General features: G+C 36.7%; 1 protein-coding gene across 23 annotated transcripts in view; it reads right to left on the reverse strand.

Moving 5' to 3' along the window:
- The window catches only part of LOC308421223 (regulating synaptic membrane exocytosis protein 1), a gene marked incomplete at both ends in the record, with an annotated part of 207701 nt that overhangs the window by 153914 nt on the left and 35373 nt on the right, over positions 1-18414 (reverse strand). For 22 of the 23 annotated variants that reach the window (XM_080917491.1, XM_080917501.1, XM_080917495.1 and 19 more), the window contains 2 exons: positions 945-1055; positions 1958-2025. In XM_080917491.1, coding sequence (XP_080773617.1) covers positions 945-1055; positions 1958-2025 — 179 coding nt within the window. Of the gene's footprint in view, positions 1-944; positions 1056-1957; positions 2026-18414 lie in introns of those variants that run through there. The other variant, XM_080917497.1, reaches the window with a different exon arrangement.

Genomic DNA, 18414 nt, shown 5'->3' on the forward strand with positions numbered 1-18414 from the left:
AAAGTGTTACACTGTACAAGAATCATAGCTTCAGCAGATCTATCTCAAAACATCTAGATAATGTCATTTGCCATACCTGCCATGTACACTGGACTGGTAAATCTGAATTAGATTGTTTAACTATCAACACTTTCCATGACACCTAAACTCGATATATTTGAAATAAACGTCCAGGCTCTATTTTACCTGATGCAAGGGTCTCAAGCATACATAATTAAAGATGGAGAGAAGACAGAGAAGGCAGATGGAATGATAGTCAATGGAAAGAATGGTTCACAGTTTTTTGGAACAGAGCTAATAATCTAGGCTACCAGAATCACTTAATAGAAATGATATATAATATAAATATTCGAAAATGTAAATAAGTACATGAATTATTTTTTCTTACTCTGTGCTTTTTTGAGTTTTTTTTTATTAAAATCAGAGGTTTCGTGTATGCCAAGCAAGAACTCCGCATATGAGCTAAGCCTACTCCCTAAGTTACTGGCCAATAGTTATCAACAAGTCACACATAACACCAACAATATGTCAAGCAAAACCTTTGAATATTTATTTAGAAAATGTCCAGCATAATTATGTGATTTAACCCAGATGTCTGGATATACATAATGCAAGATATACATGTATGCACACATGTGTGACCATATATAATGTTCTATAAAATGGGAGTATCTCTGTGGGTCTAACATTCTTGTTTATTGTCTTAGAAGACAATAACTGTGTTTAAAACGAATTTTTATACTTACAATATTACTGTAAATATACTGTTATTAGTAAACCTTTCCCTTACTGATACTTTATATTTCTGCCAAACATTTAAGCTAACTGTATTCACTGGAGAGAAAGGACAAGAAAATATTTAAAAACCAATTGTTGCAAACTTTCTGAATGCTGCCTGTACTGTGCTTTATCCTGGGAGAGGTATTGTGAACCAGTATACCTACCTTCAGACCCAATAATGCACCTGATTCTTTGGGCATGGTTGTTCTTTTGTTAAGAATAACACGACCAATTAATCGATCTCCCTCTTTAGATGGCTGCCACGTCACAGGATGCTATTAAAAAAAAAGTTTAAAAAGTGAATGTCTTATTTTATTTTCTCTAGCTTCATTATCAGTTGTTGAAACACAATAATATTTTTAGGACTAAAAAACACTAGGTTGGGAATTTTTTATTGAAAGAGTTCTATCGTAAGCTTATATAGCATTTCAGTCAGAGCTATGTTTTATTTGCAATGATTACAAAAGTAGTTAGCAACCGAAGAGTCTCATAAATGGTTCCAAAATATAGCCAACTGAAAGGTTAATAATATCCTTAGCACACATAGGAAAAACCATGATTGAATTGTTAATGCTGATAGGATATGGGGTTGCATTTGCCTACCCTACAATCTAGTTTTAGTTTGTGGTTATAGAAAAGTGTTACCATTCAGTAGATACCACAGTGACTCTTAACCAGGTTGGGAGATGTCTGTTATGTGCTCCTTTGTCATGATGCTGGGTTGTGCACCAAATCACAGGTCCCAGCCAGTTGTGGAGTTCCAATGAGAAGAAGTGAGACTAACTAAGCACCATTGTAACTTGTCCTTGTCTACAGAATTTTAACAGAACTGTTTACTATAAGAATATGGCAATATTTTATTATTATTGAGAAAAGTCATTTTCAGTGTGGACATATAAAACACCCTCAGGTTTCATGAGAAACTTTTAAAAATTCTCTTCAATTTAGAATAATTTCGTGGTTAAAGTAAAATGAATAAATATGCATCTCTTAATTTAAAACTTGTTGATTATTCAGAGATAACTTCCCCTTTTTCCAACGTGATCCTTTAGAATTAAATTAATAAGGGCTATAATAAAATGTGTAAGAGATCCAGAAAGATGTTTATTGATAGAGGAACAGAAGATAATCAATCCACATATAAATCTTGAACCATATATGCTGTAAGAAAACCTACCGAACTAATGGGCGAAGTTTCCCTGCTGTGCCACGTAGCAGGATCCAGCCAGTAGTAATCCAAGTCACCTGTGTGGTGGAAAAGAATGAAAGGTAGATAACATAGGAAATACACTGATTTCAGCATTCTGTCTTCAAGTCCTTGGAAAGAGAGTTTGGGGGATTATCAGTGCTTGCATCCCAGACTAATAATACACATTGGCTTATGAAAGTTAAGGCTCAAATCACATCAATGAAGGAACAAGCCCTACGAATGGACTTCAGGCAATTGAGAACTGCCCAAAGAAAGCTGGTAAACCAGGAGCACCATCACTCCTAAGTTCATAGGTGAAAGGAACAGTTTTGCTCCAATAACTAGCCAATGAGAAACCTGCCAGAAGACATCAGGGTTCAAGAACCTCAGAGCAAGTAGGGACAACATCCTTCCAATCTCCATTTGTGCCCAGGAGTTAACCCTGAGGCACAGCTCTCCAGACCCAAACCCACCCAGAAAGAGCTGGTATCTCAGGAGTGCTGCCACTCCTATGTTCACAGGTTCACAGGCTCACAAGAGGGACAAGCTACAGTCAGAGATAGCAAGGAGCTGAAAGGGTTTGCAACCCCATAGGGAAAACAACATTATCAAACAACCAAACCCTCCAGAACTCCCAGGGACTAAAACACCAATGAATGAGCACACATGGAAAGACACATGGCTCCAGTTAAATATGTAGCAGAGGATAGCACTGTCTGGCATCAACAACAGGCTATGTCTTTGGTCAAGTGAAGGCATGTTTGCCCAGTGCAAGGGAATGCCAAGGCACTGAGGTGGAGAGGGTGGTTGGCAGAGAAAGCACCTTCATGGAAGTAAGTTGAAGAGAGAGGATGGGAGTGGGGTGAAGGAGATTACATAGATATCCAATAAAAACTTTATAATAAATATATATATATATATATATATATATATATATATATATATATATATATATATATAAACAACTAACACCAGAGATAACCAGATGACAAGAGGCAAGCACAAGAACATAAGCAACAGACACTAAGAATACTGGCCATCATCAGAACCCATTCTCCCACTATAGCAAGTATTGGATAACTCAACACATTGGAAGAACAAGATTTGGATTTAAAAGTCACATCTCATGATAATGACAGAGGACTTTAAGAAGGACATAAATAATTCCCTTAAAAAAATATAGAAGAACACAGATGAAGAGATAAAAGCCCTTAAAGAGGCAACACAAAAATCCCTTAAAGAATTATAGGAAAAGACAACCAAAGAGGTGAAGATATTTAACAAAACCATCTAGGATCTAAACTTAAAAATAGAAACAATATGAAAATCCCACAGGGAGATAACCCTGGAGATAGAAAACTTTGAGGAAAGAGATCAAGCACCATAAACGCAAGCATCACAACAGAATATAAAAGATGGAAGAGAGAATCTCAGGAGCAGAAGATACCATAGAAAACATTGACACAACAGTCAAGAAAAATCAAAATGCAAAAAGTTCCTAACCCAAAACATCCAGGAAATCTAGGACACAATGAAATGACAAAACCTAAAGATAATATGTATAGAAGAGAGTGAAGATTCTCAAATTAAAGGGCTAGTATATATCTTCAACAAAATGATAGAATAAAACTTCCCAAACATAAATAAAGAGATACCCCCATGAACATACATGAAGCTTACAGAACTCCAAATAATCTGGACCTAAAAAGAAATTACTCTGTCATATAATAATCAAAACACCAAATGCATAAAACAAAGAAAGAATATTAAAAGCAGTAAGGAAAAAGGTTAAATAACATATAAAGGCACCTAAAGAAATAGAAGCAGTCATTATAAATCTCCAAACCAAATTACCCAGGACTAGATGGGTTAATGCAGAATTCTATCAGACCTTCATAGAAGACCTAATACCAATACTCTTTAAACTATTCTACAAAATATAAACAGAAGGAACACTACTCAAGTCATTCATCAAAACCACAATTATGCTCATACATAAAGCACACAAAGACCCTACAAAGAAAGAGAACTTCAGACCAGTTTTCCTCATGATCATCAATGCAAAAACACTTAATAAAATTCTTCCAAACCGAATCCATGAACACATCAAACTGATCATTCACCATAATCAAATAGGCTTAATCCTAGGGATGCAGGGGTGTTTCAATATATGGAAATCCATCAATGAAATCCACTATATAAACAAATTCAAAAAAAAACACATAATCATCCCTCTAAGTGCTGAGAAAGCACTTGACAAAATTAAATACTCTTTTATGTTAAAAGTCTTTGAAACATCAGGAATTCAAGGACCATACCTAAACATAGTAAAAGAAATATGCAACAAATCAGTAACCAACATCAAACTAAATGGTGAGAAACTAGAAGCAATCCCACTAAAATCAGAGTTTGACAAAGTTGACCACTTCCCACCTATCTATTCAACTTAGTACTGGAAGTCCTAGTGAGACCAATTAGGCAGCAAAAGGAAGTCAAAGGGATACAAATTGGAAAGGAAGAAGTCAAATTATCACTATTTGTAGATGGTATGATAGTATACTTATGTGATCCCAAAAATTCCACCAGAGAACTCCTAAACCTGATATAAAAAAAAGAAAAAAAGAAAAACCTTCAGCAAAGTGGCTGGGTATAAAATTAACTCAAACAAATCAATAGCCTTCCTCTACTCAAATGATAAACAGGCTGAGAAAGAAATTAGGGAAATGACATCCTTCATAATAGTCACAAATAATATTAAGTGTCTTGGTGTGACTCTAACCAAGGAAGAGAAAGATCTGTAAAACAAGAAGTTCAAGTCTCGAGAAATCAAAGATCTCAGAAGGTGGGAAGATCTCCTATACTCATGAATTGGCAGGATACACTAAAAATGGCCATTATGCAGAAAGAAATCTACAGGTTCAATTGACTTCCTATCAATATTTCAACTCAATTTTTGATAGAGTAAGAAAGAGCAATTTGCAAATTAATTTGAAATAGCAAAAAATGCAAGATATTGAAAATTTATTGTCAACAATAAAAGAATTTCTGGAGAATCCATAATCCCTGACCTCAAGCTGTATTATGTTGCTACCGTCTCTGACCAGCAGAAAAAGAGCAAAGACACAGCGTTCTTCTCAAAGTGGTTTATTCAGGAACCTTACAGCATGCCAGTGAAAATCTTTCTCTCCCTTGTCTGTCTCTCTTTCTGTTTTTATTTCTGTTTCTCTTTCTGTTTCCCTTTCGGTTTCTCTTTCTCTTTCTCCCCACCTCCAAGCACAATCCTATTATCCTGATCTCCAGTCATGGGTGCACCTGTGCAGCTCACACGGTGGGAGTGGCTAATCTGGGGTGGGGTGGGGGCAGGAGGAAGTCAGGTGCTAGTCACAAGACTAAGTCTGAGTCCCAAGCATCATCTTGGAACTGCTGCCACACCCGCTCTCCACAGTATTACAGAGAAATACTGATAAAAACCACATGGTATTGGTACAGAGACAAGGAACCAGATCAATGGAATAGAATTGAAGGCCCAGATATGAACCCACGTATTTTCAACCACTTGATCTTTGACAAAGGAGCTAAAACCATTCAGTGGAAAAAAGATAGCATTTTTTTTTCAAATGGTCCAAATTCAACTGGGGGTAAGCATGTAGAAAAATGAATATCAATCCTTTCTTATCTTTTTGTACAAAGCTCAAGTCCAAGTGGATCAAGAACCTTCACATAAAACCAGATACACTGAAACTAATAGAAGTGAAAAGTGGGAAGAGCCTTGAACACAAAAACACAGGGGAAAGTTTTCTGAAAAGAACACCAATGGCTTATGCTCTAAAATCAACAATCAACAAATATGACCTTATATAATTGCAATGCTTCTTTAAGGCAAAGGACACTGTCAACAGCGCAAATGTTAACCAACAGATTGGGAAAAGATCTTTACCAATCTTACATTCCACAGAGGGATAATATCCAATATATACAAAGAAATCTAGAAGTTAGACTTTCGAGAACCAAATAACCCTATGAAAAGTGGGGGACAGAGCTAAACAAAAATATTCTCAACTGAGGAACATCGAATGGCTGAGAAGCACCTAAAGAAATGTTCAACATCCCTAGTCATTGGGGATATGTAAATCAAAATGGCCCTGAGGTTCCACCTCACACCAGTCAGAATGGCAAAGATCAAAACCTCAGGTGACAGCAGATGCTAGCAAGGTTGTGGTGAAAGAGAGGAACACTCCTCCATTGTTGGTGGAATTAAAACCTGGTACAAGCACTCTAGAAATCACTCTGGAGGTTCCTCAGAAAATTGGACATAGTACTACCTGAAGACCCAGCTATACCAGTTTTGGGCATATACGCAAAATATGCTCCAACATATAACAAGGACACATGTTCATAGCAGCATCATTTATAGTAGCCAGAAGCTGGAAAGAACCCAGATGTCCTTTAACAGAGGAATGGATACAGAAAATGTGGTACATTTCCACAATGGAGCACTACTCAGCTATTAAATCAGTGACTCCATGAAATTCTTAGGCAATGAATGTAATTAGAAAATTATCACTGAGTGAGGTAACCTAGTCACAAAAGAACATACATGGTATGCACTCACAGACAAGTGGATATTAGTCAAAATCCTTGGAATAGCCAAGATAAAATGCACAGACCATATGAAGCTCAAGAAGGAAGTACGAATGCTTTAGTTATTAAATGGGGGACAAAATATTCACAGGAGGAAATATAGAGACAAAGTGTGGAGCAGAGACTGAAGGAAAGACCATCCGTAGACTGCCCTACCTGGAGATTCAGCCCATATACAGTCACCAAACCCAGACAGTATTTCTGATGCCAAGAAGTGCATACTGACAGGAACCTGATAGAGCTGTCTCCTGAGAGGCTCTGCCAGAGCCTGACAAAAACAGAGGTGGATGCTTACAACCTACCATTAGACTGAGCACACAGTCCCCAGTGCAGGAGTTAGAGACATGACTGAAGGAAAACAAGTTGACATAAATAGTGAAGTACTAATGCATTTATGGACAGACTGGTTACTACAATTCATAAAAGATTTTTTTCCAATTTCTACATATTTGGTAAGCAGACCTGATACACTGTTAACGTCTAGCCCATCTTTTTTAAAAGCCTCAGGTTTGTAGAACTAATAAGAGTCCGTCAGGAAGTGTAGGGGAAAATTAGTCCTTGATGTGATCACTACTGTAAGAATTATATACTTGGGCTCCTACTTGGCCTGTTCCCTTCCTCTTAAAATGGTTCATTTGAGTTCATTTATTCTACCTACATAAGTCTTAACATTTATATATACTGATTATTTTTATACAAAAGTGTTACTATTTTTGGTAAAAGCCAATGACACTCCCGATATTATGAAAACAGGCCTTTCAATCACTGTTGTTACATCAGCTACAAGCTGTTTAGGGAAACCATCTTGATTGCCACGTGTAGCCATAGGTTTTGGTAACCTTTGATCATACATGGAATTGCAGATGTATACCAAATATTACTAGAAAATGAGTTTGTAAAATTTAATACTGTATCACAGGAAGCTTACTTATTTTAGAAGACACAAACCTCTCTATATTCCAAACATATTTTAACGGTTTTGAGTTCATCTATTAAATTGCAATAGTTTTTGCTTAAAATTTTGTTAAAATAGTTTAAAGCATGTAATTTTAATCCATTGTTTCTTCTGCTCATATAATTATGGAGTTTGTGAGTTACTAAAATTTTAAGTGCTAAAATTTGTCCTCCTAATTTACGTTTATCTGATACTGGTGGTTTAAAAAAGACTCATCAAAACTTACTTCAAAATATTTTTTATAGAATGCTTCTTTATAAAATACTTTCTTTCAGTACTTATGATTATTAAAGGTATCAACTGCTGGGTTGTAAAGCTTCAAAATAATAATAAATTTGATTAAAATGCTTGTAGAACAGATGCAAATATTTGGTTGCATATTCAATGTGCCTCCACAAGAACTAATTCACTGTTATCATTAATCCAGAGAAAGAAAGCACAGCACTTGGTATATATTGCTATTTGTGCATAGCTAAGTTCAAGTAATTTTATAAATATAATCTTTTTTGTACATTTTAAGGATCTATAGCTTGCCACACCTTTGGAAAAAGAGACTAAATAAAGACAGTAAGCATAGTAGGAAGATGGCCTGCTATCAAATTAGACTAGTAATTTATTTTTATATAATAATTAGGCAATACTTTGTTATACAGCAAAGTTCTCAATTTCGTTCACATTAGCAGTCAAATGTAAGAAAAAATATATAGAACCTAGTTCCAGTCATCGAAACAGGATGATAATACATGCTGTTATGTGTACCTATTAACCGCATATCCTGTCAAATATCTGTTTATTTTGTGAATATATAAGATATAAAAATAAAATATATGTTATATAATATATAAATACAAAATTAGCAATTGTACAGTCAAACAATAAGAACTAGAGAGAATAGTGTATAAGCATACAATAAAATATTCACTTTTTTAATACTGTGGACAAAACATAGATAGGACACAAAAGACATAGTAGGTGAAATAACCAGGCACAGAAAAGATAGATGTGTGGTTTACCATCCAGTGTAGCAACTCTAACAGTCAAACACAGAAGCCAAGAGGGACATGACTTCTCATATGTTAAAAAGACTCTATATTTTTAAACGAGAAAGTCAATGTGAAAAGTATGTAGAAATATTGAAATCTGCATTATCCTGAGAGGAATGTAAGTTGGTAATGTTACTACATAAAATAGTAATGGGGAATCCCTACAATTTTTAGAGTTATGCAGGGCATAGTACTAATGTCCCCCACCCCTATCTCTCACAAATATATAAAGTGTGTAATGTGAAGGGCTGGGACTGGGGAGATTATCCACTGCTCAGCAGAAAACAGTTAACAGCACTCTGGTGTATGTGCACTGAGGAGCTATGGCCTATACCTTACTATGAGCTACATCATGAATATGCATTTCAGAAAGTGCTGAGGGCAAGTTGGAAGAGATTGATATCTTCACAGCATTCAATTTGGTCATGGTTTAACAGGTAATTGTTTCTCCAAAATTAGCAAATTGCATAAATCAAATAGGTACAGTGTTTTTTTTTTTTTTTTTTTTTTTTTGGTAAGTCAATAATGCAGTTTAAGAAAAAATTACACCTCTTAAATTTCCATTTTCTGTCTTTTTATCATATAACTAATGACATTATGCTTCCACAGTGGATGATAAATTCAATATTTAATTAAATTGACTTAGTTACTAAGATGACTAAAATAAGTGCACTAATGACTAATTATTACACTAATGAAGTGTCAAATTCATTGGTTATATTCAGAAATTATTTATGGTCACCAGACTCACCAAAGCTGAACAGCCCTTTAACAGTGGTTAAATATTTGTTTGAGGATCTGAAGTGTAACTTTGATTTATAAATTTTTAGAAACTGGCCCAAAGAAAGGGGAGGGGATTGCTTGAACACATTTATAAGGGCATTGCTTTAACACATTTCTTTCCTGCTTTAGGTGGTTTGGACAGTGATTGGGAAGACATCAACACCATGTACTAGATAACTTTGAAAGACACTGAACTCAGCATTAAAAATCCTGGCTGAACTTTGACCTCGGTCTACCAATAAAAACTAGAGTATCTGAAGTTCTTTAAGTAATAACATATCATGGACATCACAGTTTATGAAGTACCATCAGAAATTCAAACTTTCTATGAACATATCTACTAATTTTTTTTCTGATTATACCAAAATATCTATTAATTTTTATATCAAAATTAGACACTAACATCAAAAGGCATGAATTGATCATTTTTCTGCCTCAGTTTACTTAAGATTTTAATAACCAAAGAATCTCAGTGTCCTTCGGCTTCTCTACTAATATTATTTTATCTAGCATACATATATATGTATATATATGTGTGTGTGTATATATAATATATTTTATAATTGTATAAATTTTATAAATGTATAATTATATTTATTTTATAATATAACTTTATATTATATATATATGTATAACTTTAAAAAACAGCAGTTCTTTTACAGTAGAAAGAACAATGCATGGATAGCTAGGAACTTATGAGTGTAAACCTACCCCTGAATATTGAGTGTATTACTCCCAATTCACTGTATAAGCTCCATCCTCTTTAAAGCAGGAATAACCTACTTTGTATGTAAAATTTTTCAAGAGTTTGAGACAAATTACAGTTGTCTTTGTCAACTTTCAGCAGACTTTGAATTAAAGTTTAATGTACAATCGTCGCCCAAAGGGTGTTAAAAATAGAATGAAAAATATATATAAATTTGCCATGTTGTAGGTAAAGTTAACAGACAAACACCTATTAACTGACTGAATAAATGTGCCTTAGAAAAACGTTAAAAATACTTTGATTATTAAAATTATTAAATGATACTACTAAAGACACATGGCAGCATTTTAATAATTGTAATTTTGTTTTAAATGTTAAATAGTGCAAATATTGGGTGCCATAAACATTTTATTTGTTCTTAGTAAAGTCCCCCAAGGGGACTAAGAGTTACATTCCTGGGTAAAATGCCCAGTCATATTATCTAATCAATGATAGAATTAAGTGTTAAGAAGACAATAATGGAGGAGCCTGGGGAGATACCTCAGTCAGTAGTGGTTGCTGTGTGAACATGTGTAACTAAGCTTGGATCCCAGGATACACACACAAAGCCAGGCATGCCAATGTACATCGGTACTCCCATGGTGAAGAGATGCTCCTCTATGTTCATAGCAGCCTTATTTATAATAACTATAACCTGGAAACAACCCAGATGTCCTTCAACAGAAGAAGAAATACAGAAATGGAACAGAGACTGAAGGAAAGGCCATCCAGAGACCACCCCACCCAGGGATCCATCCCATCTGCAGACACCAAACCAGTATTGCTGATGCTAAGAAGTACTTGCTAACAGAAGCCTAGTATGGCTGTTTCCTGAGAGGTTCTAGTAGCACCTGACCAATATAGATGGAGATACTGACAGCCAACCACTGGACAGACCCCAAGGACCCCAATGGAAGAGCTAGGGGAAGGACAGAAAGTGCAGAAGAAGAGCAGTATCAACTAACTGGACCACTTAGAGCTCCTAGGGACTAAACCACTAACCAAAGGGTATACATTGTGGGACCCAAGGCTCCAGCTGTATATGTAGCAGAGGACTGCCTTATTTGGCATCAATGGGAGGGGAGGCAATTGGTCCTAGGGATGCTTGATGATCCAGCGTAGGGAGATGCTAGGGTAGTGAGGTAGGAATGGGTGGATGGGCATAGAAGCACCCTCATAGAGGCAAAGGGAATGGAGAGGATGGGTGATAGGATAGGGGTTCTGTGTGTGTGGTAACTGGGAAAGGGGATATCATTTGAAATTTAAATGAATAAAATGATTAATAAAAAAAAATAAAAGTAAAAGAAATGTAAAAAAAGCAAAAGAAAATAGACAAATCCCTGGAGATCCCTGGTCAGTCAGTCCAGTTGCTCAGTTAATGAGCTCAGTGAAAGACCATAGTTCAGAATAAGGTGGAACATAACTAAAAACAAAGACATTGACCTCTGGCCTCCAGGTGCACGTGCACATACACACGTTTGTACAAACACCATCCCATCCCCAGTCACTGGAGTCTTCAGTATGCAACAAGAGCCATCTCTTGAGGCAACGAGGAGGCACAGAGGTGTGTAGATTTACGTTAAATACCGATAGACATTGAGAATCGAAAACTTACTTGGGATAGTAAATAAAGTCCACTTTTTATGTTTTCTTCTATTGAAAGCAATGCTGATTAAAGTACATTTAGATTTTGGACAGCAGAGAATATTTTGAACTCCAGATGTACCCCCTAAAGACTATGATGCTGAGGAAACCTTTACCCTTTGTCTCTGCGCTGCCTCCATGCTGTGGGACTTGGAGTTGATAAATTAAAGTCTCTGAACTCTTTCAACAACAAAACTCAAGCACATACTTTTTTATTTGCTCTTGATTTTCAGTCAATCTGTAACTTAAGGTTGGAAATGACTATAAAAGAATTTGCTAATGCCACTGATTAGAGATGAATAGGTTTATATGTAAACCTATGGGGTGTGATGTCTTAGAAATCACTTACCCAGAATCTATCTATTGTACAGTAGGGATAGCTACTGATGATAACTAAACATTAAATAGTCCTAGATAATAAATCACAGAATTGACAATCTCTGGGACTTTTCCTTTTTCTATCATAGTGACTCTTAATAATCAGACTTCGGGAAGTGCTGTACCCAGGAGGAAACTTTCCAACTGACCAGGCTTCCACATTGATACTGAGCAATCCGATCACGTGGGAGAACAGGGTGTGACGTGCAAAGCCTCGGAATAACCAGCCAGGATACCCTGTGGAAAAAATCGGGGTTTATTTGTTTTCATTGTTTGGGGACCGGATGTTAACCGCAGGCTTAAGGTACCATAGAGCTGGACATGTTCACCTTAGGAGGATCGTAAAAATAACAGCAGCAGCATTCTAGAAGAATCTCTTTGGTCAAGGAAAATGCTCCTGTTCACCTAGATCCAGGCAGCTCAATTCAAATGGCGATAACTGTCAGTATTCTGAGCATCAAATCACATCCTACCGGAAAGTGTGGAACTAGGAAGTAGGGAGACTGACACCTTGCCTGCAGTATGGGTAGCGATGTAAAAAGCCAGGAAAGCAGTTGGGGGGATACTGGTTAAGGGGGATAATAAGAACTAGAAGTCCATATGAGGGGGCTGGAGAAATAGCTTGGTGGTTACAAGCACTGACTACTCTTCCAGAGGTCCTGAGTTCAATTCCCAGCAACCACATGGTGGCTCACAACCATCTGTAATAGGATCTGATGCCCTCTTCTGGTGTGTCTGAAGATAAATACAGTGTACTCATGTACATAAAATAAATAAATAAATTTTGAAAATGAAATGCTTATGGGGGGCGGGGGGCTCACGCAGTTTACAATTTCAAGATGTGTTACTGAGTTGTAACAGGCAGGAAATGGGTTCAATCAGTATCAGACAGACAGGAACAGCTACTCTCAAGTCAGAACCTTCTCCTGATGCCTGTGCTCCACCTTCTGCTCCATGCAATTCTTTTCTGGCTTGCTTTTTGTTTGTTTGATTGGTTGGATTTGTTTTTGTTGGGGGAGGGGTTGTTTTTATTTTGTTTTTGTTTTTGGTTTTTGGTGGGTTGAGTAAACACTTTCTAGATATATAAAAAGATGTTGTCTTTAGGTCGGCAGTTCCTTGGCTGCAATTGAAAGATCACTGGGCCATTGGAGAACAGTTCTATTTAATGCCTCATCACTGTTTTTGAGAAAATTGCTAAGTGTTCATATTCCCAAAACTCCAGAACTGCAGAATGGGAAAGCAGGCTGCAAAGCACCGCAAGGTCACCAGCTTCAGTCTGCGGCACAGCAAAAGTAGGTGAATTTCACAGAGGAATGTGCGGTCAACTGGCCCTCTGATATGTCAAAGCACACACTGGAGACAAAGATGTAATAGTCAAGAATGCATACCAGGAGTATATGAACCTTATTACGCCACCTAACTTTGGGCTGGCCAAAGACTTAGCATTTAATTTGACGTTCAATTTCTTATAAGGAAAACATTAGAAGACCTGGGCCCTGTATGTCTCCTCGCACCTGTAACCTAATATTAAAGAAGCTGATGCAGGAGGATTGTTGTGAGTTTAGAGTAAGCCTGGGCTATAAGACTCTGTCCAAAACTGATGATAAAAACACAAACCAAAAGAAAGCAGAAAATATCACTGAACCAAGCATAAAGTACTCAAAATTAGCTTCTCTGCTTTATCAAGTTGCTCTCCTGCAATGAGATGCCTTTCGTTTATGAACACTGGCAATGCCGTCTCCAAATCCTCTCTGACAAAACCACAGATTCACAATACACAGCTCCAATGAGCTCCAGGATTTACTCTGTTATGACACCTTAATATTCTTGAAACATTTAACTTAATTTAACAATAATCCACGTATGAAGGAGATACAGAATATCAACCTAGACTTTATGAAATATACCTTAATCAAACTCCATTAGATGACTATATATCTGCATCACAGTAAACATGGTCCTCTGATGCTTTCCTCTTTTTCATGAACATTGTAATCACCACATCGAGCATTACATCTATGGATCCTGGTGATGATCAGGCTCTTATAATGTGGCTGCCTCTGTCTTTTTACAGTGGTGTAGAAGTCACAGTTCTCTGGTATTAGAAACACATGCTTTCTGTTTGATATGAAGACTGTGTATTTTACAACCTATAGTAGTTCGGAAAGCTAATTTGTGAGAAATTTATGATTAAGTTTGCAGACTAGGGTTCTACCTTTATTTTCCCAAATGAATATTTTATGCACCTTCAATTCATTTCCTAGGAGGAATTTTCTAGGCAAAATGGTAACTTTTAAAGTGAAAATTTAAATTTATTTCACCAAGTATACAAAAAGCACATTAGTATATTTATCATAATATTGTTTTCATTTAAAACATAGGTTTTTTTTTTTCATCCACCAATCACAAAATGTCTTTGATGCAAAAGAAAACAACGGGAGTGGAATTAATGCACAGACATTAGTTTATCTATGGTTTAAATAGCACAAGTCCCATAAATAAGCTTCTGCATCTGCTGGGAAAATGGAGTGGAAGAAAGCATTCCAAAAGGGATAAAACATCCTAAAATCTAATCCCTCTGGCTTTATTCCTTGAAAAATCCATCAGGAACTCAGTACTAATGCTGTAGTCAAAGGATGAAGGTTTCTTTGGTTCTCAGTCCCACAGGAGCCTTGATGTTGCACCAAACACAAGATAAAAATTAGAGGTTATAGAGAAGCATGGTCACAGCAATAGGAGTTCATGAGAAAGGGACAGAGAAACTAATAGCAACAGCAACAAACCCTAAATTGGTTACTAGCCTACCTACTTTCAAAACCAATATTACACACACACACACACACACACACACACACACACGCGTATGATATTTCTCAACAAATGGGTACTAAGACCATGGGACAAAAGAGTGCCCTAATGTTAGAACAGCATCCATCAGATGATAACTAAAAAGAGCACTACTTGTATGAAAATAGACCAAATTTCTTATGTATCTGTAGACAAACTCTAACGAGAAAGATGTTACCTAAAATAATATAATCAATGGAACCAATAAATATAAACTATTTGGTAAAATACTTAACTTAGAAAAGCCAGCTCTCAATAATGAGATTCACCAATTTAATCATTCCTGATCAATACTTCAAGATCCAGAAATATAATAGCCACTGCTTATCAAATAGTGGATTAGATTAATCACTTATTAAATGGATGATGTCTATTGTGATTTTTCTTGCACGACGTGTTCTATTTCCTGAGATTTTGTGAAGGAAGTAGAACAAAATGGGGAACATGGAATTACATGATTTTTTTTGCATAATGAACTAAATTTTCTGCAGTCAAAATGTCTTTTAAAAATTCTTAATCATCGGGCAGAGCTCTGGGAGTCTTGTGGAAAAGGAAGAGATAGAAGTGATCATGCTGGAGGGTTCAAAGACACCCCAAGAACACCTACAGAGTCAAGCAACTTGAGACCATAGGGGTTCACAGAGACTGGACCACCTATCAGAAGCATACAAGAGCTAGACCTAGGGCACCTACAGATCTATAGCAAATGTGCAGGTTGGTCTTCATGTCTGTTTCCTAACAGGTAAAGCAGTCTCAGTTCCTGCCATCAGATCTCTTTCCCCCTACCTGAACCACCTTGTTGGGTCTCAGTGGGAGAGGATATATATACCTAGTCCTGCTGAGACTAAATATCCCAGGGTGAGGGATTCCCTTCTCTGAGAAGAGGGGGTAGGAAACAATGGGGACAGGGCTTTGTAAGGGTGGGATTGGGAAAAGCGTAGGGAGGGGGCTGTGATTGAAAATGTAAATTAAAATGTTTAAAAATTCTTAATCAAGCTTAGTATTTCTTAAGTAAAATCAAAGCCAATAAACAATCTCATCTTAGCTGAACATCCAGAGGATAGGTGTAAACAGACTTAAACTTCAGTAACAGCAATGTCATCTAATATGCTCAATGATATTAAATGTGAACATTGAAATCATCCTTTGAAACACTGAATTGGGTATTAATGCAGTCATGTGAACAATACTTATTTGGTGCTCCTTTTCTGATTAAAAAAACCATAAATACAGAAAAAGTGTTTTTCCAGGGATATACTCTGTGGTTATTTTTATAAAGATAGTATAGTTAACTCCTTTTCCTAATAAAATATGTACACCATTGTATTGGCTAGTTTTGTATCAACTTGACACAAGCTGGAGTTATCACAGAGAAAGGAGCCTCAGTTGAGGAAATGCCTCCATGAGATCCAGCTCTAAGGCATTTTCTCCACTAGTGAACAAGGGGTGAGGGCCCTTTGTGGGTGGTTCCATCCCTGGGCTGGTGATCTGGTGTTCTAAAGGAAAACAAACTGAACAAGCCAGGGGAAGCAAGCCAGTAAGTAACATTTGTTTATGGACTCTGCATCAGCTCCTGCTTCCTGACCTGCTTGAGTTCTAGTCCTAACTTCCTCTGGTGATGAACAGTGAAATGGAAGTATGAACTGAATAATCCTTTCTTCCCCAACTTGCTTCTTGGTCATGATATGTGTGCAGGAATAGAAACCCTGACTAAGACAATCATGTTTGATCTAACAAGTCTACTAACCTTATAAAATGTACTGCATTTCCTAAAGCTTAGCTAGATACTAAAGCAAGACTGATGCCTAGAAACACAGAAGTTACAGGAAATACCACATTATAATGATTAAGAGGTGGTTGGGAGAGGAAGCATTTTCATGGAGGGAGGGAGAGGATAGGAATAGGGGGAAAGGGAATCATATTTGAAATGTAAATACAGAGAATATCCAAAAATGAGAAAAAAAGAGATTTTAATAATCCCACTAATAAAACAATAATTCACCCTCATATTTGAAACATACCTAGAACTTGCTCTGTTTGTACCACTGGAACTCAGGTGCCTAACCTATGTAATACAAGACTTCTGCCCAAAGCCACACTCCTGATACCAAGTACAACACTTACTATAACTTATAACAAATCAAAGAACAATTTCAATTTCAAACTAAACACAGAACAACAGTTCCCTAAACTGAATTTACTCTAGCTAGTAAGAATATGCATAGCATTTAGGTTTGAATAGGGAATGTTTGTTATGCAAGCTTGAGATGTATTTGTAAATAATTTCAACTGCAGTAACTTTTTTTTAACTTATTCTGATGCCTGAACATTAAATTGTAGAAGAAGTAGATACTGTGCCAGCCTTGATGGTTTTCATTATTTACTGCTAAAGAGAGTAAAATCAACAAAAGGTATCACCTTGCTAGTTGTTTTGTTTGATCCCAAAACATACATTTCTATTGGTTTCTTCAAAGTGCTTCAATGACAAAATATAATTCATAAACACAAAAAGAGGAAGGGAGAGATACCCCAGGTATTCAATCAAAACATGTTGAAGTGCACATGCTTTATCTCTCCCTCTCCCCTTCTCTTTCACACACACACACACACACACACACACACACACACACACACACAAATACAAATACAAATACACATGCATATGCATACACATGCACATACACACTTGTATACACTCATATACACACATACATACACACAGAGAAAGGCAGAGACAGAAAGACAGACAGACTGACAGACAGACTGACAGACAGAGGGAGCCAGAGACCAAGACCTTTGGTCCTAGAGCAATCCTTGACGGAGTATCAGAGCACGTCATTTGAGACCAACTCCCCTGCAAGCATGTCCATCGTGAACATAAGAACTGCAGTCACTTTAGTTCAGTTTTGTCAAGCTGATCAATTCAGTGGTGGAGAATATTCAAAGACTGTGAAAAACTCAGAAGCTGTCTTTGCATGCAGGGGGAGAGGGACAGCCAAGACCAATTCTTTTCCTTATTAGAAGCCACTGGTTTTCATCAATACTCCTTAGATTCTCGAGCTCCTTGAGGATATCTGCTGTGATTCCTTTATCTATGACTTTCCCTTCCTCAGTGCAGAGGAAATTTCCTCTGGTCACAGCAAATTCCAACATAACAACAGACAACCAAGGAAATAAATAAACAACAACAAAAAGAGAGAGATGGCGAAAACTAAAGGTTGGCTCTTTAAACGAACCCAGAGAATCATAACATAATGTCAAGGAAGCCTACTGTAAAAAAAAAAAAAAAAAGTCTCCAAAGCCAGTTTGGACAACAAGAGGCGCTCACTGGGCGAGTTTTCAGGTACAGGTGACACACGGCATTCCAAATGATCTGTTCCCAAAAAGCACTGCTATTCTTGAAGTTTCA

The sequence above is a fragment of the Micromys minutus genome (genome assembly GCF_963924665.1).
Source record: "Micromys minutus genome assembly, chromosome: 5".
Classification (NCBI taxonomy): Eukaryota; Metazoa; Chordata; class Mammalia; order Rodentia; family Muridae; genus Micromys; species Micromys minutus.